Consider the following 25,476-nt stretch of genomic DNA (forward strand, 5'->3'; position numbering starts at 1 on the left):
AGTTCCAACAGTGGAATTTGAGTTAATTCAATTGATTTCCAGTGATTGCATTGATCACAATACCTCCCTTTCTAGACATTTGGAGACATCTGAATTTCTGCGATGTTCTAGGTTTGCTTGGATTCCAGAACATGTGGTTGAATTACAATAGCCACTACTAACAATTCCCAAAGTCATTGCCACAGCAAAATACAGGCCAATTTTTTTTTACCATTGCAAACTGGCAATGTATCACAAATGTCCATGTTGTATATGGACAGTAGCTGAAAATGTGTTGCTGGAAAAGCGCAGCAGGTCAGTTAGCATCCAAGGGGCAGGAGAATCGACGTTTCGGGCATGAGACCTTCTTCAGGAATGAGGAAAGTGTGTCCAGCAGGCTAAGATAAAGGTAGGGAGGAGGGACTTTGGGGAGGGGCATTGGAAATGCGATAGGTGGAAGGAGGTCAAGGTGAGGGTGATAGGCTGGAGTGGGGGTGGGGGCGGAGAGGTCAGGAAGAAGATTGCAGGTTAGGAAGGCGGTGCTGAGTTCGAGGGATTTGACTGAGACAAGGTGGGGGAGGGGAAATGAGGAAACTGGAGAAATCGGAGTTCATCCCTTGTGGTTGGAGGGTTCCTAGGCGGAAGATGAGGCGCTCTTCCTCCAACCGTCGTGTTGCTATGGTCTGGCGATGGAGGAGTCCAAGGACATGCATATCCTTGGTGGAGTTGAAGTGTTGAGCCACGGGGTGGTTGGGTTGGTTGGTCCAGGTGTCCCAGAGGTGTTCTCTGAAACGTTCCGCAAGTAGGCGGCCTGTCTCCCCAATATAGAGGAGGCCACATCGGGTGCAGCGGATGCAGTAAATGATGTGTGTGGAGCTGCAGGTGAATTTGTGGTGGATATGGAAGGATCCCTTGGGGCCTTGGAGGGAAGTAAGGGGGGAGGTGTGGGCGCATTTCTTGCGGTTGCAGGGGAAGGTGCCGGGAGTGGAGGTTGGGTTGGTGGGGGGTGTGGACTGACGAGGGAGTCACGGAGGGAGTGGTCTTTTCTGAATGCTGATAGGGGAGGGGAGGGAAATATATTCCTGGTGGTGGGGTCCGTTTGGAGGTGGCGGAAATGACGACGGATGATATGCTGTATATGGAGGTTGGTGGGGTGGTAGGTGAGGACCAGTGGGGTTCTGTCCTGGTGGCGATTGGAGGGGTGGGGCTCAAGGGCGAGGAGCGGGAAGTGGAGGAGATGCGGTGGAGGGCATCATCGATCACGTCTGGGGGGAAATTGCGGTCTTTGAAGAAGGAGGCCATCTGGGTTGTACGGTATTGGAACTCAAGATTAGTTGAATTATTTGATGGGTTTCTTAAAACAGAAGTTGTTCTTCCCTCTCCTTACGAAAGAATAGACGTTTACAAAAAGCCACAAGGTTTGACTCTACCATTTTATTGTAGATCTACTCACTGCATTGTGATTTTTAAAATCACAATTCCTGCTTTACCAAATTAAGGTGAAACACTCTGCAAAGTTAGGTGCAGAGAGAAATGCACAAAAAGTACAAACTCACAAAATAAACAAACTACTAGCAACATTTGATGGAATTTCAGATTTTTGGAAATGAAGTGGAACAATACTTCATTCAGTATTTGTTTTGCACAGTAAGCCTAAAAATAAAGATCTTTCAAATAGGTAAACTAATTCTAATTTAAAAAGGCAGCAGCCCATCTCAAAGCACTTTTCCAAATTTGGCCCATCAAGATACCTCCATCAACCTTTTATAACTGCAATAGGTCGCAGTTTGATAGCTTTTTTGCTGATCCCAGCATCATGACATGTATTCACAACATCGGTTACATTCTTGTAGGATTCAGGTGCCTAGAAATAAATAAAATGACATTTAATGTGTCTACACGCTTTACATTAGTGCAGTTGTGTGTAATAAAACTAAAACAATGAAATGAGCCTGGGTCATAATTCTTTAGCAAAACATCATACAATAAATTTAGTTATGAACAGAGTTTTCAATCTCAAAACCAAGAACAGATAAAGACACAAAACATACATTAGCAGTGGCTACACTATTTGCCATGTCAGGGCTCTCACTTCACATATTCAGAATTGAAAAAATAAAATGTATAAATAACATATCAATCTGTTACATAGAAATCAGATGAAAATACCAATTTTTGGTATGGCCCTAGCTTGGCAAGGATACACTATCAACTCAAAAATCATTGATAACATGGTTATGTTGAATTTTAAGGAAAATAAAGTGCATTAAAGTTTGAACAGCAATATCAGAGTGACTGAATGCCGATATTCAGTTCTGCTGAGTTCCCATTTACTGTTCCAAAAAGGAAGGAACCAAATAAACAGTAAACCCATTATTTAAGTACATTATTAGCAAAGGCCACAGAGCAGGTCTTCAATAAACTCAACTTCAACATATGCATATGGTATTAAAAAAGGAGGAAAAATATAAACAACTCTTCACAGTTTTAATGAGTTAACGGATCTCAGCTGATGAAGAATTAGGAAAGTTACAGGGTAATGTTAGAACCAGGGTGAGGAATAGGAAATTGACATGAATATCAAATATGAGCCAATATTAGGGAATGCCCAACAGAAAATGCATAAGAGCAAGTAGTATGAGGAATTAACTGCATTTGTTTATGATGTACTCCCTTCAAACAAACAGTCTGCTAATACTACGTAAGCTCAAACACAAAGAGAAGGGCATTTGGGGAATGTTTTCCCATGCAAGCAGAAGGAAAATATATGTTATTTCTAATGCAATCTGGGTCTTTTTTGTTACATTTATAAATCCAGTTTGAGCTGATTAAATTGTAAATTATCATAACAAGACACCCCATATTCAGAAACAGAATTCAAACACACGTTATTACATTTTTCTTAATGTCATTTAACATGCACAGGAAAAGGTTAAGAAAGTAATTTGCTTGCACTACATTTAACCAACAATCAAAAGAAACCACGAGAAAAGACAGAAGCAAAGAGTCTTTCTTACTTCTTCCATTACAAGTTTGGGTGAAGCAACACGAATAGCAATTCCCATATCTGCTAGTTTATCCAACACATCCTGGAAATCAAGGTTACGTCGGGATTTTGCACGTGACAAAGCTCTCCCCTGGGAAAAAAAAACTATATTAAGACTCCATACATCATTTGACTTCACTTACATGAAGTTCGAAGGTTGCAAACGACAGTTCTAAACATGGAACCAAAAGTGTTTTCATGTTGCATTTTCACACCTAAGAGAATTTTTAATAATTTGCTGATGAGACTGCAAATTCAACAGGTGCATAAAGCATGCATTAAATCTGTTCAAAATTTTGACAACGTAGGAACAAAGTCAAATTTTCTAATGTACAGGTTGGGTATCCTTTATCTGCACATCCAAAAATCAGAAAGACTCATAAACAAAAGGGCTTTTTGAAAGCAGACCCAAATGGACCAGAAGATTCATGGAGTTTGGCTTTTGGTGGAAAAAATACCTTTGCTTGGCCCAAACAGACCTGATAGAGAATTTAATTTCCAACAGTCCCAAAATCAGTATATCTAAAAGTCTGTTAAGATCAGTTTGGAAAAAAAAAATAATGAAGGGCCAAGTGTATCAAAAAACCAAAAAAAAGTCCTTTATCTGAATAACAGTTAGTCCTGAGGTTTTCGGATAAAAGATTCCAACTGTTACAGGATATCCGAAGCATTAGAATAAAATATGACATGAACAATACAGCTCATGTCATGTTGAATAAGCCCTTTTGAACCAGCAAGGCCTACTAGCTTCAAAGTCTACAGTTTCATTCAAAATCAACAAGATACAGTCCATCGAGAGAATACAGGTAAGCATATGCTGGCGACCATGGTCAACTACTTAACAGTAGTTGATGACAGAGTGGGTATATGGTAGTGGCGTGAGGAAAACAGAGCCAGCAAAAAGGCTGAATATCAATTATTCCAGGGTTAGTAAATCTCCACCAGGAGAACATTAAATAAATAGATTGTACACTGTCCTCCAATGTATTGAATGGTGCCTAGCTGATAAATATTAGAACAAAGACCATCAACACCAGAGGACAAGCAGATAATTTACAAAATTGTAAAGATCCACACAGATGCAAGTAATTCCAGAAAGGCAAGCCATTGGAAATATACAATTAACATGCTCTACGCTCCACTACATATTTCCTTACCGCCCCATGGCAGGTGGTTCCAAAAGTTTCTGTCATGCCTTGTTCAGTACCAGTAAGAACATAGCTGCAGGTTCCCATTGTTCCACCAATCAAAACAGGTTGTCCAGTCAACTAAAGGTATTAGAAACAAAGGTAAATGGGAGAACACATCAATTGCACTTCCATGAAAAAATCTGAATTAGACTATCTTCTGAATGGTAATCGATATAATCCTTAAAAAAACGAGTACTTTTCATCACCACAGCAATGTGGTTGCAATTCCCATTCTTACGCACCTTCCATATGTGGCAGTACTTCAGTTACTAGAAAGTACTACTTTTATAGTGACAGATCAATACAGCTTCAGCTTTGCATATTAAAATATTTAATTTAAACCCTAATAGTCCTTTCCATAACATGCACCCCAAAAGTCTCAACAATCTAAGTTACAATGCAAGCAATGTTCCCTCATTTTTCTGCTGCTGTGTGGACCTTCCAAGTGTGCAGCAAAAGCTTCCCAAATGGAAGCAATGCACCAGCACGCCAAGCACATGCAAGGAGCTTCCCAGCAGTCACACAGCTTAGAGAGAATGTTGCATGCTAACAAAGCTTTAGATAACTAGGTTTCATCACTACAGTTTCCATACCTGATAATCAACTGGTATAAGAGGGTGGTGTGGCGGGAAGGCCCGAGTGGAACCCTTCCTATGGATCAGCAACGTCTTCTGTTTTCCATCCACCACATGCTCCTCCACTTTGGCTATGTTGTGAGACACATCATAAATCACATGCATATCCAGATCATCTGGTGTAGTGTTGAAGACTTTGGCAAATGCCTAAAATAGAGAGAGTGCAAGAGGAAGAAAGAATGAATGCAAAATAAAAGGGAGAGCAAGAGTGGGGAAGTTAGGAGAAAGAAAAACAAAGATGAGACAAGAAATAAATTGCAGTGCGGTAAGGAAAAAGGGACAAAAACAAATGGAAGTGTGTGAAATATGGAGAAAAGAAATAATGAGAGAAAGTGCACAATGAGAAGGAATAGAAAGCAGATGAAAACAAAAAACGGAGAAGACAGAGTGAGAAATGGAAGGAAAAAGAAAATGAAGTGAAATAGGATAGAAAGAGGAAAAAAACTTCACTAGATTGTAGCTATAATATGCTAAGTTTGTAGAAAACAGAATTTCCTTATTTTCCATTCTGTGTTCACTTTCTGTTTGAATGGATGAACCATATAGCAATGAATCCAATTTATACAGGAGCCACAAATTCAGGCAGAAAAAAGGAGAGATTATTTCAACCATAGCTGCTTGTAAGAATCAGATATGATGAGCTACCTCCATTCTGAACCACCTCAAATGGTCTGAATGAGGCAAGGTGTGCTGTTACTCATCTCTGGTCTCTAACAGTAGCATTAAAATTAAAGAAAAATTGCTCAAGTGTGTACTTAAAACTAAAACAAACTAAAAAAAAACAGTAGCTTAGAGAATAAATAAATTGAGGGGCAGTTTGCACAGCAAAATTGTAACCTCAGCCAAGTAACAGTTCAACAAGCTCTACCTGTCTTGACAGGAAGGTCATAGAAGAGCGATTCACCCAGGCATAATTTCCAGCTGCTGCCATGCCTTTGAGATAGTCCTGACCTTCTTGGGAATTGACCCTGGCACATGCCAGCTGCCTGTCATTGACAATAATATTATCTCTCTTCATGGCTTTCTCCATTGCCACTAGGGCATCTGTAAAACAAAGCAAGGCTTTTCCTCAGCTAGCAAAAAGAATAATGAATTGATACTATACTATTGCAATGAAGTAAAATCTACATTTTACTAACTATAATTAAGGAGAGACAGATTTCTTAGAATATTCAAATTGATCATACTTACAAAAATAATTTGCACCTTTTGTCAATACATGTCAGCAATATTAGAAAGGAAATTAGTAACCTTCATGTGATTGATAGAAGAGAAATAATGCTTGTTTTGTACAGTCAACATTGTCAGAGTCATACAGCACAGAAACGGACCCGTAGGTCCAACTTGTCCATGCCGACCGGGTTTCCAAAGTTAAACTAGTCCCATTTGCTTGCATTTGGTCTCTATACCACTAGACGTTTCCTATCTACGTACCTGCCCAAATGTCTTTTAAAAGTTGTAACTTTACCTGCACTTACCACTTCTTCTGGCAGTTCATTCCATAAATTTACCACCCAGTGTGAGAATGCTGCCCCTCAGGTCCCTTTTAAATCATTCTCCTAATCTTAAAATAATGCTCTCTAGCTTTGAACTCTTATTCAAGGGAAAAGACCTTTGTTATTCACCTCACCTATGCCCCTCATGACTTTAAAAATCTCTAAGGTTACCCCTCAACTTCCTATGCGCCAGGGAAAAAGCCCCAGCCTATCCTAATAACTCAAGCTGCCCAGTCCAGGCAACATCTTTGTAAATATTTTCTGCACCCTCTCCAATTAATATTCTTCCTATAACAGGGCAATATTTTGCAATTTCCATTGAAACAGCTTCAAACTCCACTTTATGCTATGTTGACTTAACAGTTTAAACATGGTATGTCACTACTAATTACTGTACTGAGAGGAAACCTCAAGCTTGTTTTTATGTCCCTGTTTATTGAAATGCTCTCTCCTAAAAAAGCGAGCAGTCATCACCAGGCAGAAATAAACTGGATTGTTCTTAAAACAGAAAAAAGCATTTCAAATTAAAAACATTTGAAGTTAAAAACATTGTTGTGCCTTATCCAAGAGTTAGCTGTAACTGTTGTTCAAAATTTTGTAGCTCACAGCCACAAAGGAAGACAGCGACAACATCACTGTATAATTATTCATGGGATTTTGTAGCTTCAAAACTAAAAAAAGGAAAGTGCTGCAATATAAACCAGTTGAGATCACATGAGACAGATGTCACAATGCATCAGTATCACAGTAATCTTTACATTTCTTGCCAGGAGATTGAATTACAAAGGTGCTGAAAACTTGCTGTTTCTAGACAGAGCTTTGGTAAGATATGCGAGGAGTGCTATAAACAGGGGTAGGCCATTTAGCTACTCAAGCCTGATCCCAGAGAAACGCCTCAGCATAAAGATTCATCTATTTAAGATTGCAATGAGAAGAATTATTATTCAGAGGGTTCTGAACCTTTAGAATTCTCCACCAATTTTCAGTGAAGTGTTTTCAAGCTAAAATTGATACGTATCTGGATAATAAGGAGTCCAAGGGCGAGGTAAAGTTCAAACATTAGCTGTGATCTCATTGAATGACAGTGCAGGTTGAAGTGACCATGTCGCATACTTCACTACTCAGTGTATACTATCAGACTGGATGAGGCACTGGGATGAGGCTTTGCACTGAATACAATGACATACTACTTTTCACTTAATCTGGTGCAAGTACAGAAAGAAACATCTCACCTGTTGCAACCTGGTGTCCAAAACCTCTGCTCCCACTGTGAATCATGACACAAACCTGGCCTTTATGGTCAATGCCCATTTTACGTGCTGCATAGTCATTGTAGATTTCATCTACCACCTGAATCTCAGCATAGTGGTTTCCAGCACCCAGAGTACCCAGCTAAATAAAATGAGAGGAGTGCATCAATTCAGTTCTAGTTGCTTCCTAACAACCACATTGTAACAACTATAGCTCAACTCTAGGTATAATTTTAAAGACTGACTTTGAAAAATTGAACGTTACACCTCACCAGACAGAAAGGCAAAGCAGGAAATTAGTTTGAACGCCATTAGTTGTATTACAATGAAATTTGATGATCCAGATAGTTGGGCATTGTGCACACAAAAGTAGTAAGAGATCAAAACAAAAGTGCTTGCAGACAAATAACAATATAACCATTCAATTAAAAAACTGCACATGAAGTTGATTCTGCTATGAGGTGTAGGCATGTACTGTACCTTTTAAAGAGTGAAAGCTGGCAAGGACTTAAGTACAAAGTGTGCTGAAAAATTTTAAAATGTAACATTTGGCTGTAAAACAAACAGCTGGAACGGAGTTGCTATGTTACGCAACAAATTCGAATTTGGCCAGTTTAAATTATCAAAATCCAATTGAATTTGAATTTTACTGTTTTGATGACATCAAACCAATGAGATGATCTGATGTTTTGAGGTATAAAAATCAGACACTTCGAACTGTTAGCCACAGCGACAAAGAGCGCCATACTGCCCGCAGACCCACACTCTGAAAGGTACCTGTTCACATGAAGTCTGTGCAGAAGACCAAAGAAAAAACCCCAAAATAACCTACAGAGGAAGACAGACAGTTGGCTGGTTTTGAAAACTGATGTTTTGTCAATCGGGGGTGGGTTAATTGGCTCAGTATACTGTTGTAGAGTGGGAGGTAGATAAATCATTAAGACTAAGGAGGTTTACAGGGTAGATAATTGTTATTTAATTTTCTTTCGTGGAGTTAAAGAATAAATTGTTAATAAGGCGAGGTGAGCTTTTCTGTGTATCTGCTTTAAATTAGCAGAACAGTTTACCCCATGTCATAACAATACCTATCCCTATAATCGTCATGCAACAAGCTACTCTTGGATAAATCTTGGCATGATGTACCAATTACCACATACTATATAAAAGACAACAACTTTTGGAATCATGGTCCAAAATGAAAAGATTCAGTGGGAGAGGGAAAGATGTTTGAGACCCAATGGCACCTGTGTCTTTTTAAAGAAAGCTTCAGAGACAGACTGTTAATTTGGTTTTCAGTTAGGATCAGTTACATGGGCCAACAATCATTAGCATGCCAACAACTCAAAACCCACCTTACTGCAAAAGTAGTTTTGGTTACACGCCGGGTAAGTCAGTTTTTCCCACTTAAAAAGGGACTTACCTTGAGAGTCTGGCCTCCATTTTGAACAGAGCGGCGAGGAGAGAGGGAAGCGAGAAGCGAGGGCTGCTGGGAAATTTTTAAAGTGGGCAAGATCTAAACCCTAGACCCTACACCATTGGTGTTCCCTCCCACTCACCTCCTCTAACCTAACTAAGAGTCTGTAAACTGGGTAGGTTCTCTCATTTTATTTTTTTCTTTTCTTCTCTTCCTTGTTTAATCCTGTGCAGGCTTTCAGATTAGCAGGGTATGGCTGATTGGGCAGTTGTATGTTCCGCCTGCAGAATGTGATAGGTGAGAGACAAGACACATGTCGCTGCCAACCACATCTGTGGGAAGTGCACCCAATTCTAGCTCCTCGAAAACTAAGTTAGGGAACTGAAGCTGGAGCTGGACGAACTGCGGATCATCTGGGAGGCTGAAGGACAAATTGAGGGAGTGTACAGGGAGGTGGTCACTCCTCAGACACAGGATAAGGAGAGCTGGGTTACAGTCAGGAGGCAGAAAGGGAACAGACAGACAGAGCAGGGATCTCCTGTGGCTGTCCCCCTCAGCAGTAAGTATGCAGTTTTGGATACTGCTGGTGGGGACGGCCTGCTAGGGGGAAAGCCATAGGTGTCAGATCTCTGGCACTGAGGCTCAGAAGGGAAGAGAGGCAAATAGAAAAGTGCTATTGGTATAGGACTTAATTGTTAGACGGATTGTCAGGAGATTTTGTGGTCAGGAACAGGACACCCGAAAGGTATGTTGCCACCCTGGTGCCAGGATCCAGGATGTTGCCGATCAGATTTACAGGATTGGGAAGGGGGGGGGGGGGGGGGGGGGGGTGGGTAATGATCTCAGGTCTGCTACCAGTACCACGTGATAATGAGGTGAGGAAAATTCAGCAAGTGCAGCTTAACATGTGGCTGCGAGGCTGGTGCAGGAGGAAGGGCTTCAGATACCTAGACCATTGGGATGCCTTCTGGGGAAGGTGGGATCTGTGCATGAAGGATGGGTTGCATTTGAACTGGAGGGGCACAAATGTCCTGGGTGGGAGATTTGTTCTGTGGTTCAGGAGGGTTTAAACTAGTTTGGCAAGGGAATGGGAACTAGAGCTATATATCTGAGAGGAGGGTAGTTGTAGATAGGGCAGTGACAGGATGTAGTGAATCTATCAGAAAATGTTTCACGTGATTAAACAAAGGGATCATTTAAAGTGCATCTGCTTTAATGCAAGGAGGGTCAGAGACAAGAGAGATGAACTTAGTCCCAAGTGTTGGTCCATGCTCTATGATGTTGTAGCCATAACAGAGACATGGGTTTCACAGGGACAGAAATGGTTGTTAGATGTTCCAGGGTTTAGAATGTTTAAAAAGAACAGGAAGAATGAAAAAAGGAGGGGGTGTAGCATTCCTAATCAGAGAGTGTGCATCACAGCAACAGAAACGAAAGTTGAGAAAGGTTTGTCTACTGAGTCAATATGGGTGGAGGTTAGGAACAGCAAGGCAACAGCACCTCATTGGGGGTTCTCTACAGATTGCTAATAACAGTAGAGAGATTGAAGAACTCATAGGCCTGCAGATCTTGGAGAAATGCAGATGTAGCAGGGTTGTTGTTATGGTTGACTTCAACTTCCCAATATTGACTGGAACCTCCTTAGTGCGGATGGTTTGGATGGAGCAGTTTTTCCTCAGGTGTGTTCAGGAGGGTTTCCTTACTCAGGACGTAGACAGGCCGATGACGGGAGAGGCCATTTTGGATTTGGTGTTCGGCAGTGAGCCAGCACAGGTCTCAGATCTCGCAGTAAGAGAATACTTTGGTGACAGTGACCATAACTGCCTCACATTTACCATAGTCTTGGAGAGGAAAAGCAGCAGTTACCAAGGGGAGATATTTAGTTGGGGAAAAGGAAACTATAAAGCTATCAAACAGGAGTTGGGAAGTACAGATTGGGAGCAATTGTTCCAAAGAAAGGGAGCAACATACATGTGGAGACTGTTTAAGGAGCAGTTGTTGCAAGTGATGCACAAATTTGGTCCTCTGAGACAGGTAAGAAAGGGTAAGATTAAGGACTGAGAATGTGTTGCTGGAAAAGCACAGCAGGTCAGGCAGCATCCAAGGAGCAGGAGAATCGACGTTTCGGGCGAAAGGCTCATGCCCGAAACGTCAATTCTCCTGCTCCTTGGATGCTGCCTGACCTGCTGCGCTTTTCCAGCAACACATTTTCAGCTCTGATCTCCAGCACCTGCAGTCCTCACTTTCTCCTGTAAGATTAAGGAGCAGTGGATGACGAGAACAGAGGAGCTTCTCGTCAAAACGAAGGCGGCAGCTTACGTAAGGTGGAGGAAGCAAGGATCTAGCACAGCTAGAGGATTACAGGCTTACTAGAAAGGAGCTCAGAAATGGACTGAGGAGAGCCAGGATGGGGCATGAAAAGGCTTGGCAGGAAGGATTAGGGAAAACCCAAATGCATTTTACTCAGACATGAGAAATAAGAAAACGATCAGGAAGACGGTAAGGCCGGTCAGGGATAGCGCACAGAACTTGTGTGTGTGTGGAGTCTGAGCAGATAGGGGAAGCCCTAAATGAGTTTTTTGCTTTGGTTTTCACTAAAGAAAGGGACTTTGCTGTGATTGAGAACTTTGAGGAGCTGGGAAACAGGCTTGAACAGATCAAAATTGATGTGCTGGAAATTTTGGCAAACATGAAGATTGATAAATCCCCAGATTTATCCTAGGTTACTCCAGGAAGTGAGAAAGGAGGTTGCTAAGCTGGTGAAGATCTTAACTTCCTCACTCTCATACCAGAGCATTGGAGGGAGGCGAATGTTGCTCCTCTTTTCAAGAAGGGGAATAGGGAAATCTCTGGCAATGGCAGACCAGTCAGTCTTACATCGGTGGTCGGCAAGGTTTTGGAAAGAATTCAGAGGGATAGGATTTATGATTATTTGGAAAAGCATAGCATGAATAAAGGCAGGCAGCATAGTTTTGTGAGGGACAGGTTGTGCCTCACAAATCTTATGGAGTTCTTTGAAGTGACAAGACAGGTCAATGAAGGTCGAGCAGTGGATGTGATGTAAATGGACTTCAGCAAGGCATTGATAAGGTTTCCCATGGTAGGCTCATTCACAAAGTCAGGAGGTATGGGATACAGGGAGATCTGGCTGTCTTGATTCAGAATTGGTTGGCTGACAGAAGGCAGAGAATGGTTGTAGATGGAAAGTATTCTACCTGGAGGTCAATGGCGAGTGGTGTCCCGCAGAGCTCTGTTCTTGGACCTCTGCTCTTCGTAGTTTTATGAAAGACTTGGATGAGGAGGTTGAGGGGTGGGTTGACACAAAGGTTGGAGGTGCCGTTGATAGTATTGAGAGCTATTGCAGGCTACAGCGTGACAGACAGGATGCAGAACTGGCTAAGAAATGGCAGATGGAGTTCAACCTGAATAAATGCGAAGTGATGCATTTTGGAAGATTGAACTTGAATGCTGAATATAGGATTAAGACAGGATTCTTGGCAGTGTGAAAGAACAGAGGTATTCTGGTATTCAAGTGCCTAGATCCCTCAAAGTTGCCACCCAAGTGGATAGGGTTAAGAAAGCATATGGTGTTTTGGCTTTCATTAACAGAGAGATCGAGTTTAAGAGTTGAGGTTTTGCTGCAGCTGTACAAGTCCCTGGTGAGACCACACTTGAAATATTGTGTCCAGTTCTGGTCACCCTGTTATAGGAAAGACGCGGAGGCTTTGGAGGGTGCAATGAAGGTTTACCAGGATGCTGCCTGGACTGGAGGGCTTGTCTTACAAAGAGGTCGACTATGCTCGGACTTATCTCTCTGCAGAGAAGAAGGAAGAGAGGTGACTTGATCAAGATGTAGAAGGTAATGAGGGGCATGGATAGAGTCAATAGCCAGAGACTTTTCCCCAGGGTAGGACTGACTGGCACAAGGAATCATAAGTTTAAGATATTAGGAAGAAGGTATAGAAGAGACAGAGGTAAGTTCTTTACACAGTGAGTTGTGAATGCATGGAATGCATTGCCAGCAGTGGTGGTGGAAGCAGAGTCATTAGGGACTTATAAGTGACTGATGGACATGCACATGGATAGCAGTGAATTGAGAAGTGCGTAGGTTAGGTTATTTTATTTTAGATTAGGAATAAACCTCAGCACAACTTCATAGGCTGAAGGGCCTGTTCTGTTCTGTACTTTTCTATGTTCTAAAACTGAAAGACTCTCTCCCACCATTTAATAGAATGTTGCCTTTAAGCGATGACTAAATGACTGAATAATTAATGTATACCTGCCCTATCCCCATTCTGTTTGCAGCACAGTGGCTCAGTGGTTAGCACTGTTTGCCTCACAGCACCAGGAACCCAGGTTCATTTCCTGCCTTGTGCAACTGTCTGCGTGGAGTTTGCATATTCTCCCAGTGTCTATGCGGGTTTCCTCCGGGTGCTCCGGTTTCCTCCCACAGTCCAAAAAAAAAAAATGTGCAGGCCAGGTGAATTGGCCATGCTAAATTGCCCATAGTGTTAGGTGCATTAGTCAGGGGTAAATGTAGGGGAATGGGTCTGGATGAGTTGGTCTTTGGAGGGTCAGTGTGGACTTGTTGGGCCGAAGGGCCTGTTTCCACCCTGTATGGAATCTAGTCTAATCTAAACTGAAAAGACTTGAAGATCAGAGCCCAAAAGGACATGGAAAAAAAAAATCATAAGTGACATCTCATCAAATCCTGTCAACTGGTGATATTGAACGGTGCTTTCCCACGATACATTTTCCTCCACCCAGAGCATACATGCATTTTTGTTTGTTGGCATGTGTGCAGAGATTAAGTGGTCAGTTTCAGTTGGAGGAGTTATAGGTTGATTTATATTTTTGCCTGTGGTTAGAATTGATTTATTTGCAGTAGTTCCTCTGCAAAACTGATCAGCGTTTTCAGTAACTGGACAGCATGAGGCAAGTAAATTGAAGATTTGTAATGTGACTGTCAATCTCAGAAGTAGTTGGGTTCAATAATTGGCACAATTTCCAAGTAGGACATGACAACTGCTCTTGGACACCTCTACAGGTCTGATGTTTACTTTCAGTCAGGGATGATGTGCATAAAAAAGAGTTACCTGAGGCAATCCTCTCTTTTTGGCCTTTGAAGAAACCTTAGAAGGATCTGCTTGCAGCATTCTGCCATATTCTTCACAATGCTCCTTATCCTCAGCCCAGGCATAGCCTTCCCTCAGTGACCAATCCACACCCATCTCTAAAGCTTCTTCTAAGTCTCTGCAAATAAATATCAACTGTTAACAAGGTGGCATAAGGTCCAATTAATGACATATGCGCACACCGAATAATTGTATTATTTGAAGATAGTAAAGGCTCACTAGTCAAACAATGTTGTACCAATGTTTAAAATCAGGCTTTAAAATTTATCACAAGTAGAAAATATGAAAGTATGGAAACACATTTGAAGAAAGTGGAGAATATTTTGAACACACAAAGTATTCTAAGCATTCTGGTTCTTTTGAAGTCCAAGCCCACATTCCAAACAAAACTTCATATAATCAACAATAATTTCATGAACTAGAGTCAATAATCCTTTGGATATTTCTTTCAAAATGTAAAATAATTCTTACATCACAGCAACAAAAGTGAAACAAACCTATGATCCAATATTGCTGTCTTTTTAATTATCATATGCAAGGAAACTAAAATAACTAAATCACAGAAAGTAGCTCAAGACACTGTTGCAAAAACAGTCTGTTTTGCTTGACAGTTCACTCAAGAGAAGAGCCAAGCCATGCCATGCCATTCAAACATCAACATTCTATGACATTTGTTCAAATAGCTATGATTAGCAGCTTTCTGAATTCACCAGTTGTTTAATGATTTTTAGGTAGCATTAGCAAGTGCTTTTCAAACTCCGTTTGACTGAGTGTCTTTTTTTGGGGGGAGTGGGGGCGGCAAGTCGTGTGAACTAATCTAAACCACATTAAAACATGTAAAAACATTACTGTAAAAACATTGATTACTAAATTACACAGTAATGACAATTGACAGTTTCCCAAATTTGCACTAAAAAAATTCCATTATAAATTTTACAAGCTGTGAGTTTAACTATGACAAGTCCCTTTCCTGTTACTGCTTGCTTTTTTTAAAAAGCTGTTTGAATAAATGTTTTGGGAATTTAAAGTCTAGATCAAATGCTATTCAACCACTTTTGAACAGAGGAAGAATGTATAGTAGGGCAGCATAGGTCCAATGCCTAAAGTTTTCCCAAGAAATGTATTATTTTGTACAGAAATTTATTTTATTTACAACAGAGGGAAAATAAAAAAATCATTCTCAGGGAAAAAGGGTGAATTCATTTCCAAAACTGGATTGAAATATAGAAAACATGTTGGGAGTACAAAAGGTTTAAAAAAAAAAAAACCTGTCACTTCTGACTGAAACTATTTTGTTACTACATTGTCAAATTGAAAATTAACACAAACAGCAGCTAATGAACTTGAAAGACTCTATACAGACAATGAGCAAAACTAACATCATTTACAAATGTGGGCGGCACAGTGGTTAGCACTGTTGCCTCACAGCGCTAGAGATCCAGGTTCAATTCCCACCTCAGGAGTTTGCACATTCTCCCAGTGTCCGCGTGCATTAGGCGAATTGACCATGCTAAATTGCCCGTAGTGTTAGGTGAAGGGGTAAATGTAGGGGAATGGGTCTGGGTGGGTTGCGTTTTGGCGGGTCGATGTGGACTTGTTGGGCTGAAGGGCGTTTCCATACTGTAAGTAATCTAATCCCTTGCAAGGACTGTAACAAACACTACATTGGACAAACAGGCAGAAAACTAGCCACCAGGATACATTAACATCAACTAGCCACAAAAAGACATGACCCTCTCTCACTAGTATCCTTACATATGGATAAGGACGGACACCACTTCGACTGGGTCAATACATCCATCCTAGGACAAGCCAAACAAATGCACGCACGAGAATTCCTAGAAGCATAGTATTCCAACCGGAACTATCAACAAACAGAGTTGGACCCCATCTACCACCCCACTGAGCAAAGGAACAGGAAGTGACATCACCACAGAAATGACATCACCAACCCAAAGAAAGCAGGAATTTTCAGTATTGCTTCACATGAGGTCCACTGAAGATGTTACCTAGTAAGGTAACGAAACGTCTGGAAATGAACCTTTCAGCTCAGCGAGCAAACTGACATCCAAAACCTCAACCTGAGCTATAAATCTTCTCAAAACTCATTGGTATTTAGATGAATGGCAATCAGAAGGGGCATACAGAAGTCAACATGGTGACTACAATGTTAAAACCTTGTTCATTTAAAAACCTGTATTTAGAAGGTGATAAGTGCTAAATAGCTCAGTTGCAATAAAACTTCTCATTCTCCCGATTTTCCCCTTTCAAAAATAAAAACTTTCACAGCATTCTTACTTGGCACCCATTGGGATGACTCCCTTGGATCCGACTCCTACAGGAATGTGGTCAAACATGGCCTGAGCTAGCTGTTCCTTCACTGGCTGCACATCCCCTTCATCAAGGTTGGTACGCAATAAACGCACTCCACAGTTGATATCAAAACCCACACCACCTGCAAAATCAAAATATATTTACATAAATAACACTCTTACAACATTAGTTTCTGATCTTCACAGCTCTTCCTTCCCCAAAATCAGGAATCTGAATGCATGCATTGCTCAATTCAGAGGTCTCCATTAATAAAAACACGGATTTGAAAGAATATGAACACGAATAGAAGATGGAATTGAGGTTTAGTTTCCTATTGCAGGAAAATTCAAGTATCGAGATGTGGAGTGAAATGCATGAAAACAGCAACAATTTTATTGATAGAAACATAGAATCCCTACAGTGCAGAAAGAGGCCATTCAACCCATCAAGTCTCCTTATTGACACCCCAAAAAGCATCCTATCCAGAACTAGTACCCATAACCCCACATTTACCATGGCTAAACCATCCTGTCTGCTCATCCCAGGACACTATGGCACAATTTAGCATGGCCACTCCACCAAACTTGCACATCTTTGGACCGTGCGTGGAAACCCATGCAGACACAGAGAGAATGTCTGTGCAAACTCCACACAGGCACCCAAAGCTGGAATCAAACCAAACCAGAGTCCCTGGCGTTGAGATGGCAATGCTAGCCACTGAGCCGCTGTTCTCCCTGTCCATTCTTTTTCAAACGTTTTGAACCCCTCGGTTACGCCACCCATCAAACCTGACTGAGCATAGGCTAAATTTACATAGTGTCCTCTTTAAGTGAACTCTTTCAACCCCCTGTATCATTCTGCTGAGTCCATCTCTCCAAGGTCAATACATCCTTCCTGAAGTGCAGTGACCAGAACTGAACTGTTACTCCAAATGGGGTCTGACTAAGGCTTGATATAACTGAGAATTACGTCCACTACCTGGTATCCCCAAGTCCCTGAAAAAAAATTCTCTCTTTTTATGAAAAAAAAACTGCTGATGGTGAAGATCTGAAACAACATCTGATTGATGGAGAAGCTCAGCAGGGCCAATAGCATTCACAGAGAGACAGCAGAATCAAAACCTAAAGTCCAGTGACCCTTTTTCAGAACAGGACTCAAAATGTCAACAGCTGCTCTCTCCACAGATGCCCTAGATTCACTGAACCTCTCTAGCAATCTCTGCTTTTGTTGTTCTTTGCAAGTGCTTCTTGTACCTGCAGTTAGTATAGGCAAGGAGTATCCTGTCTGGTCGATCTTAGCCACGGAGACTGGACTAGGGATGGCAAAAGTCTATCTACTCTGTATTAATAATTACAACTTGTACTTCCACAGCACCTGTAACATAGGAAGACACCCTCAAATGCTTCACAAAAGTGCCTATCAAAAAACATGTGACACTGAGCCACATGGAGATATTAGAATGGATGACAGAAGATAGATGACTTGATCCACCAGTGTGGTTGCACAGAGCATCAAAAGGGAAGAGAACAAGGGATGAAACCACAGCCACCAATATTGAAGCAATGGACATCAGGGTGGCTAGAGGCCAGAACTGGAGCAGCACAGAGACTTTAGTGTTATGGGGCTCTAGGAGGCTGTCGGGACAGGAAGACAAGGAGAGGTTTGGAGGAGGGTAGGGAAGTGGAGAATGCCATCATGAAAACAAGATGACAGTTTTAAAACGATCGATGGACCTAGATTCAATTTAGGTCAATGGGACAGGGTGTAGTGATTTGGTGCACATTAGGCCAGGGATAGCAGAATTTGACGATCTCCTCCATATGGAGAGCAGAAAGACAGGAAAATGACCGGGACAGAATTGAAATAGTCAAGTCTAGATATAACAAGTATATGGGTTATGACCCTAAAACTATACCTGTGCTGCGGGAAACATTGAGTCTAGCTGGGTGCCTTTCCTGGTCAGTGCATTCTAGATGCTAACCACTTGCTTAAAAAAAAATTCCCTCTGCTTCTTTTGCTAATTATTTTAAATTTATGATCAATCTAAGCCCCTATACACACACACACGGTAAAAGTCCCCCACAGAAAGAAGTGCCACAATTGCCAAATTCAGAAGTACCAAGACCTCTTCAGGCAGAAACCTGCAAATACCCCTTCAAAACCCTTTGAAATCCAGATTTAGAGGAGCTACTTGGTTAAAGCCCATAAACTGAGTTCACACTCTTCACATCCTAAGAACTATACAGAGTTAAAGTCCAAAACTTCTAAAGTTGGCTTTGAGGATCCGCTCAGAATAACTCATGGGTTACATTTAGATAATTTTGTCCTCATACACTGTTACAAAGAACATCCTAAAAAAGAATGGCAACCATTATAAAGGAATTACGATGATGATTACATTCATGTGCTTTTCTAATCTAATGTAGAGCAACATAATCCAATCTAATGTAGAGCAACATAATCCAATCTAATGTAGATCATTAAGTAAAAGCTCAAATCCTCAACTTATCAAATACTCTACAGTGAAAAATCTGCATCAACTCAATCCAGAGTGTTTATTTTTGCCTTTACCTGGTGATACCACAGCCTCAGGATTATTCATGTCAAAGGCAGCCATGTTTCCAATTGCAAACCCATAGCCTGAATGGACATCAGGGAGCCCAATGGATTTCTTAAAAAAAAATAAAAACAATACTTCAGTCACTAGAAATGCAGTCTGAAACAAATACATCAGACCCCACAGACAAAGTAATCTGCTAAATTCTAGAATAGTTTTAATTGCTGAGGTAAACTCACTACCTGCAATATTTCAAAGTTTTTAAAAAGTGCAGTCTTCTAGTTATATATTTCAAAACATTTCATCTTGGAGGCTTTATTTTAAGCTTTAACAAAAGTAACCTCATGTTAAAGCATCTTGACTATATAAACATTCTGCATAGTCAAAACTTTAATTGTGAAATGAAGTTTCAAGCCAGGATACAAATTTTGTTGTAACAATCATCATCGGATCAAGCAGCTACAATGCTCTGAAGTATTATTAGATCAGAACTTTTCATAATCTCAGCTTGCAACCATGATATCACGAGGAACCGTTGAAGGCCTTGTTGTTAATTTTAATCCACGTGTTATGTAGAATTCCCATTAAAACAGACATCTTGTATATTATTTAAATACACTTCATATTTTGATACAATCAATTTTCAAACAAATCTGTTCCCAAGAATCTCAGTCACCACCCAAACCATTCTGGAAGGTATATGAATACAACAGCATTCATGAGCACAAAGTTCTAGCCAGACTGGAACGATCTGTTGGTTAAGGACACCTCTTTGAATGCCTCCATAAAAACAGCAATGCCAAAGTCTATTCTCCCCTTTAATTGGACATTACAAAGTAGAAAAGATTTATTATTTCATTTTACCATGTGCATCTCATGGAAATCCAACATCCAAGTGCACCCTCTTGCAACAGTAACAGTCCACAAGTCAATATACATCTTTTACAGTCAAAAATTTAAAGGTTATAATATTTTGGTTTATTTGTTCTATTAGTCAAGCTTGTTGAGACCTACTTCAGATCATTTTACATGAGAATAAAGCAGCACAGTCAGAGTAAGTTTTTCTTTATAATACTACATTTATTTTAACTTTGTCAACAAAAACGTTCCACAGAGCAACAAATTTGAAGTTAACTGATCACCAACTCACGTGAACAATCCCAGGCAATGCTGCCACATTTCCAATCTGCTTCATGGCTGGCATGAAACCACCCACACCTAGAACAAGACATGGATCAACCTTTTTAGCTTTTCTTTAGTTGCAAGTAATAAGATATGCATTGAATGACATAGGAAAGAAAAACAGACCAAATTAAAAGGAATAGCTCATCAACTTTAAAAAACACGCACTAAGCCATCCATTTCTGAGAAAACCCAAACCATACCAAATTTGAAGTGCAGCCACAAACAAAAAGGATAAGGCTATGTGGCCTTATATATTGAACCATGTAATTTTTCTACAACATTTGAACAGCAGTGCTCAAGTAAGCCAATGACATTAATCTTATTTGTGCAAGCAAAGATCCTAAATGAGCAAAATCACACAGATTCGATGCAGGAATATGTTATTACTCCATCTAAGATATATACACACACACACACACACACAAATATATAAACATGATCTAGCAAGCATCAATATTAGCTACAAAATTACAAATTATGTTCATGTCAAGATATAGAGGAGACTAGGGAATTAATAACAGAAAACAATAACTTAGGTCCTTAAACACAGTGGAAGTAAATCACAGGACACGTAGTTTGTGGCGTTCCTTTTCTTGCTACATCCACAGCTGAGGGAGTCATAGAGATGTACAGCATGGAAACAGACCCTTCGGTCCAACCCGTCCATGCCGACCAGATATCCCAACCCAATCTAGTCCCACCTGCCAGCACCCGACCCATATCCCTCCAAACCCTTCCTCTTCATATACCCATCCAAAAGCCTTTTAAATGCTACAATTGTACCAGCTTCCACCACATCCTCTGGCAGCTCACTGCATACACAGACCACCCTCTGAAAAGGTTGCCCTTTAGGTCTCTTTTATATCTTTCCCCTCTCACCCTGAACCTATGCCCTCTAGTTCTGGATTCCCCAACCCCAGGGAAAAGACTTTGTCTATTTACCCTATCCATGCCCCTCAATTTTGTAAACTTCTAAGGTCACTCCTCAGCCTCCGATCCTCCAGGGAAAACAGCCCCAGCCTGTTCAGCCTGTCCCTATAGCTCAAATCCTCCAACCCTGGCAACATTCTTGTAAATCTTTTCAGAACCCTTTCAAGTTTCACAACATCTTTCCCAAAGGAAAGAGACTAGAACTGCACACAATATTCCAACATGGCCTAACCAGTATCCTGTACAGCCTCAACATGACCTCCCAACTCCTGTACTCAATATTCTGACCAAGAAAGGAAAGCATACCAAATGCCTTCTTCACTATCCTATCTACCTGCGACTCCACTTTCAAGGAGCTATGCACTTGCACTCCAAGGTCTCTTTGTTCAGCAACACTCCCTAGGACCTTACCATTAAGTGTATAAGTCCTGCTAAGATTTGCTTCCCCAAAATGCAGCACTTCACATTTATCATTGTGAGCTCAATGAATTAAACAAAAGACTTGGACATTCACTTCACATGCTTACTGCTGGTCAGGCCATCACAAATCATCCTAGAGAAGGTAGGAAATTTAGCTTCAGATTCCGGATTCCTGTTAATTAACAGCAGCTGTGATGGGATTCGAATGCAGGCCTACAGATTAATAGTCCAGACAATTGGACTAATAGTCCAGTGACTTATACAATAGGTCATTACTAGTATTATTCAAAATTATTCACATGATAGCTGCCTCCTATGTACAGACATCATTAACCTGTAGTGCTACATGAACCTCTGCTATATAATACCATTCTGCTCCCCAACACGAAGGCCAAATTATGATGCCAAATCACAATGAGCAAATCCTATTTTGAGATTCTATATATGAAATCTTTTTATCACATGTGCAATCTGACTCATTTATTGATTAGTTATCACAAATATTTTGTTATTTGTTGTTACCTCCTCCACGACATGAATTTCGCAGCTCATCAAACATTAATTTCTCCAGGGTATCATTGACATAAAACACACCTTCCACCTGGAACAAGGAAAATCAGTTCCATCTTTAAGAAATTAGACAACATGTCAATATATAATCATTTTTTACCTGATGTCTACTTGTAATAATGTGTTTAAGATCTCATTAACACAGAAGAAGTTCCTACTAAGACTAAATGTGTGATGGTCAAGCTGGAATTTCTCCTTTCATCCAATTCACTGACTACAGGACTTGATGTTGTGAACAAGACTAAACAAAGTTAAATGAATAGTTACCAGCTATTTCTCAGGAAAAGGGAGTGTGGGCTTGGTTCACTGAAAAAACCTAGCCACGTTAATAGACTGTGAGCTCCACAGACACTACGAACCTTGACTATCCTGCCTGACATGTTTTTTTAGATTACATTACATTACAGTGTGGAAACAGGCCCTTCAGCCCAACAAGTCCACACCCCCGACCCGCCGAAGCGCAACCCACCCATACCCCTACATTTACCCCTTACCTAACACTACGGGCAATATAGCATGGCCAATTCACCTGACCTGCACATCTTTGGACTGTGGGAGGAAACCGGAGCACCCGGAGGAAACCCACAAAGACACGGGGAGAATGTGCAAACTCCATACAGTCAGTCGCCTGAGGCGGGAATTGAACCCGGGTCTCTGGCGCTGTGGGGCAGCAGTGTTAACCACTGTACCACCGTGCCGCCCATGTTAATGACAAGATTGAGATGGTTCTACATTTTAAAAGGTGCAGCCATTAAGACTTTAAACTAAAGTTCCACAAAATTCCACAATATTATTCAAAGAGCAGTGCAGAGTTCTTTTGATGTCTTGGGAAACATTACTTCCATGACATGTATTAACATGTATTTTGTAAAAATCCTTGCATTTGCAGCATTACCACTGGCTAACTCAAAGTGCTTGACAGCCAATTAAGTATCTTCCTAGGCAATACCTTGGGATCAAAGGTGATTTACTTTGAGATTAGTTCAATGGGTGCCGAGGTAGCAAATAAATGCAATGCGTGATCTGCAAATGCTGCAATACATTGTACAGATAATGCTTGAAGGGTTAGGTAAATGGATCATTTAGGATTTTACGAGTTTGTCCAACGTCTCAACCTTGTCCCTCCTGTTCCTAAGTTGTAATGTAGGAGATTTTAACTTACCAAAAAAAAAATTTGAGACTTCCACAGTGTTAAGGGCTTACATGGAGAAGAATTTGTTAAGTTTGAACAAGAGGAGACCTTGGAGTGCAGGTTCAAAGCTCCATGAAAGTGGAGTCCCAGGATAGTGAAGGAGGCATTTGGTATGCCTGTCCTTATTGGCAGGACATTGAATGTGGGAGGTGGGAAGACATGTTGCAGCTGTACAGGATATTGGTTTGGCCACTTTTGGAATACTGCATGAAACTCTGGTCTCCCTCCTATCGGAAGAATGCCACGTAACTTGCAAGAGTTCAGAAAAGATTTACAAGGATGTTGCCAGGGTTGGAGGGTTTGAGCTACAAGAGGCTGAACAGGCTGGGGCTGTTTTCTCTGGAGCGTCAGAGGCTGAGGGGTGACCTTACAGAGGTTTATAAAACCATGAGAGGCAGGGATAGGGTAAATAGGCAAAGTCTTTTCCCTGGGGTCGGGGAGTCCAGAACTAGAGGGGCATAGGTTTAGGGTGAGAGGGGAAAGATATAAAAGAGACCCGGGAGGTGGAGTGAGCGGAGGTAAAATGGAGACATTACCGCGCCAGATGTCCATTTCAGTTTTTCTGCCTTTGTCAAGCCGCTAGAATTACCTGCATGTTTGGAACAAACCCCTTTTTAATTCTCCAGCAGTTTTTGTGGATTTTATCCAGATAACCCAGCTCATCATTGTAACTGCGACTCATGGCGACCTCTTAACTTCACACCGGCCCAGCTCTAAAACAGCGCACGCGCACCGCGCCTACAGCTCCCGTTTTAGCTCAAAACAAGCAGCGCGTTTCACTCTGAGCTTTTCAAAACCCCAGCCTCGTACGCACCAAATCAAAGCACCCTTCCCAGTAACGTGATCCATCAAAAAGGTCCGAGGCTGATTCTAATTACACATATTTTAATCTATCGAGCTTCTTTGAAAGTAAATTGTTCAAGTAATACGTACCGGTCTCAAAATACAGCAGATGTTCTCAATCCTGTGGTAAAGAAGAAGGCGGCCATTCACTCCATTGGGTCAGCACTGCCTCCTCCAATAAGCATTTTGACTGAGCGTCACTCTCCTCCCAGACCTGAACCTCATTGTTCGAAGAAGATTTTAGTTGCATCATATTTAATTTGTTCCTCTGTCTGCTTCTCTTTCTTTCTCTCTCTCTCTGGACATCGTTTCAAACTATCTATCTCACCTTCCCCCATTTCATCAATACAAATGCTGTCCTTTCGCAGTTACGTTCAGTTCCGATGAGGGGTCGCCGGACTCGAAATGTTAATTCCTTTTTTTCTCAACATAGTTACTGCTCGACTCGCTGTGTTTATATAGCACTTCCTGGGTTTTTTTTGTTTGGAATTATGTATGTTGGCCGGAAACCTTTTCTCATGATCTTTCTTTGCATCTTAAATATGTTGTTGCATGGACTCTCTCAACCTTCTGTATTGCTGTTAGTCCTCAATTGTATTGTCTATCTGACACATAAGGTATTTATTTTAATTTATATCACCTCTTTCAATAAGAGAGGTCTGTATTTGTTTGCCTATGCTTTTTCTTTTGAATGAGTATACCCTAAAGTACCATCTCTTTGAAAGTAACCTCAGGTAATTTTTCCCATCATCCCAGCTCTGTTCTTGTCAAACTGAAATTGTCTCTCCCCAGTTAATTGTTCTTACTCTGGAGTGCCTCTTTTTCTATCATCTTCCTAAACCTTACAATATAATGATCATTGTCTCCGAAATGTTCCTCCACTAACTATTGATTGACTTGGCCCATCTCATTTCCAAGAATGAAGTTCAGTGCATTTTTTAGTGTTGGACTAGATACATACTGCTGTGGGAAGTTTTTCTGAACATAATCTCGGAACACTTGGCCCTCTCTGGCCTAAATGCTTTTTTCAACTTGTGTTTGTAATAGTCACTCTTCTGTGGTATTTCTGATAATGGGTTATCAACCTGAAATGCCACAGATTCATCTGACCTGAATATCTCCAGTATTTTCTTCTGTATTTCAGATTGCCAACAGCTACAATAATTTTCTTTATCAGAATGTACATTTAAACTCACACTTAGTGACATCTTTGGATTTTTGTTCTTTTTACCATCTTATTGAATTCCTCTTGCAGATTTTATTGGTCTTCAGAATTATTTATTCCCCTTCCTTTTTATTTTTGTACTGGCTGCTAATTTCA

The 25,476-nt window shown here is 40.9% G+C and overlaps 1 protein-coding gene across 1 annotated transcript; it reads right to left on the reverse strand.

Annotated features, from left to right (window-relative positions):
• Nucleotides 1-1,393: 1,393 nt before the first annotated feature.
• Nucleotides 1,394-24,037, reverse strand: rtcb (RNA 2',3'-cyclic phosphate and 5'-OH ligase). Its single transcript, XM_043709418.2, has 12 exons — nt 23,902-24,037; nt 22,073-22,151; nt 20,166-20,233; nt 19,030-19,129; nt 16,444-16,600; nt 14,107-14,263; nt 7,579-7,738; nt 5,719-5,894; nt 4,809-4,997; nt 4,183-4,293; nt 2,997-3,116; nt 1,394-1,843 (listed from the first exon to the last, which is right to left on the reverse strand). The coding sequence occupies exons 1-12, from the start codon at nt 23,992-23,994 to the stop codon at nt 1,736-1,738; spliced, it is 1,518 nt and encodes a 505-aa protein (XP_043565353.1). The 5' UTR covers nt 23,995-24,037; the 3' UTR covers nt 1,394-1,735.
• Nucleotides 24,038-25,476: the final 1,439 nt, after the last annotated feature.

Source organism: Chiloscyllium plagiosum, unplaced genomic scaffold, assembly GCF_037043375.1.
Source record: "Chiloscyllium plagiosum isolate Xiang-an unplaced genomic scaffold, Cpla_swu_hap1 HiC_scaffold_19, whole genome shotgun sequence".
Taxonomy (NCBI): Eukaryota; Metazoa; Chordata; class Chondrichthyes; order Orectolobiformes; family Hemiscylliidae; genus Chiloscyllium; species Chiloscyllium plagiosum.

Excerpts from the sequence above, each read along its gene's own strand:
- rtcb (XM_043709418.2), bottom strand. The coding sequence starts at position 23,994 with ATGAGTCGCAGTTACAATGATGAGCTGGGTTATCTGGATAAAATCCAC. Across the intron at positions 14,264-16,443 it reads GTCATCCCAATGGGTGCCAA|AGACTTAGAAGAAGCTTTAG; the intron begins GTAAGAATGCTG and ends ATTTATTTGCAG. Across the intron at positions 5,895-7,578 it reads TGGACACCAGGTTGCAACAG|ATGCCCTAGTGGCAATGGAG; the intron begins GTGAGATGTTTC and ends TTTGTTTTACAG.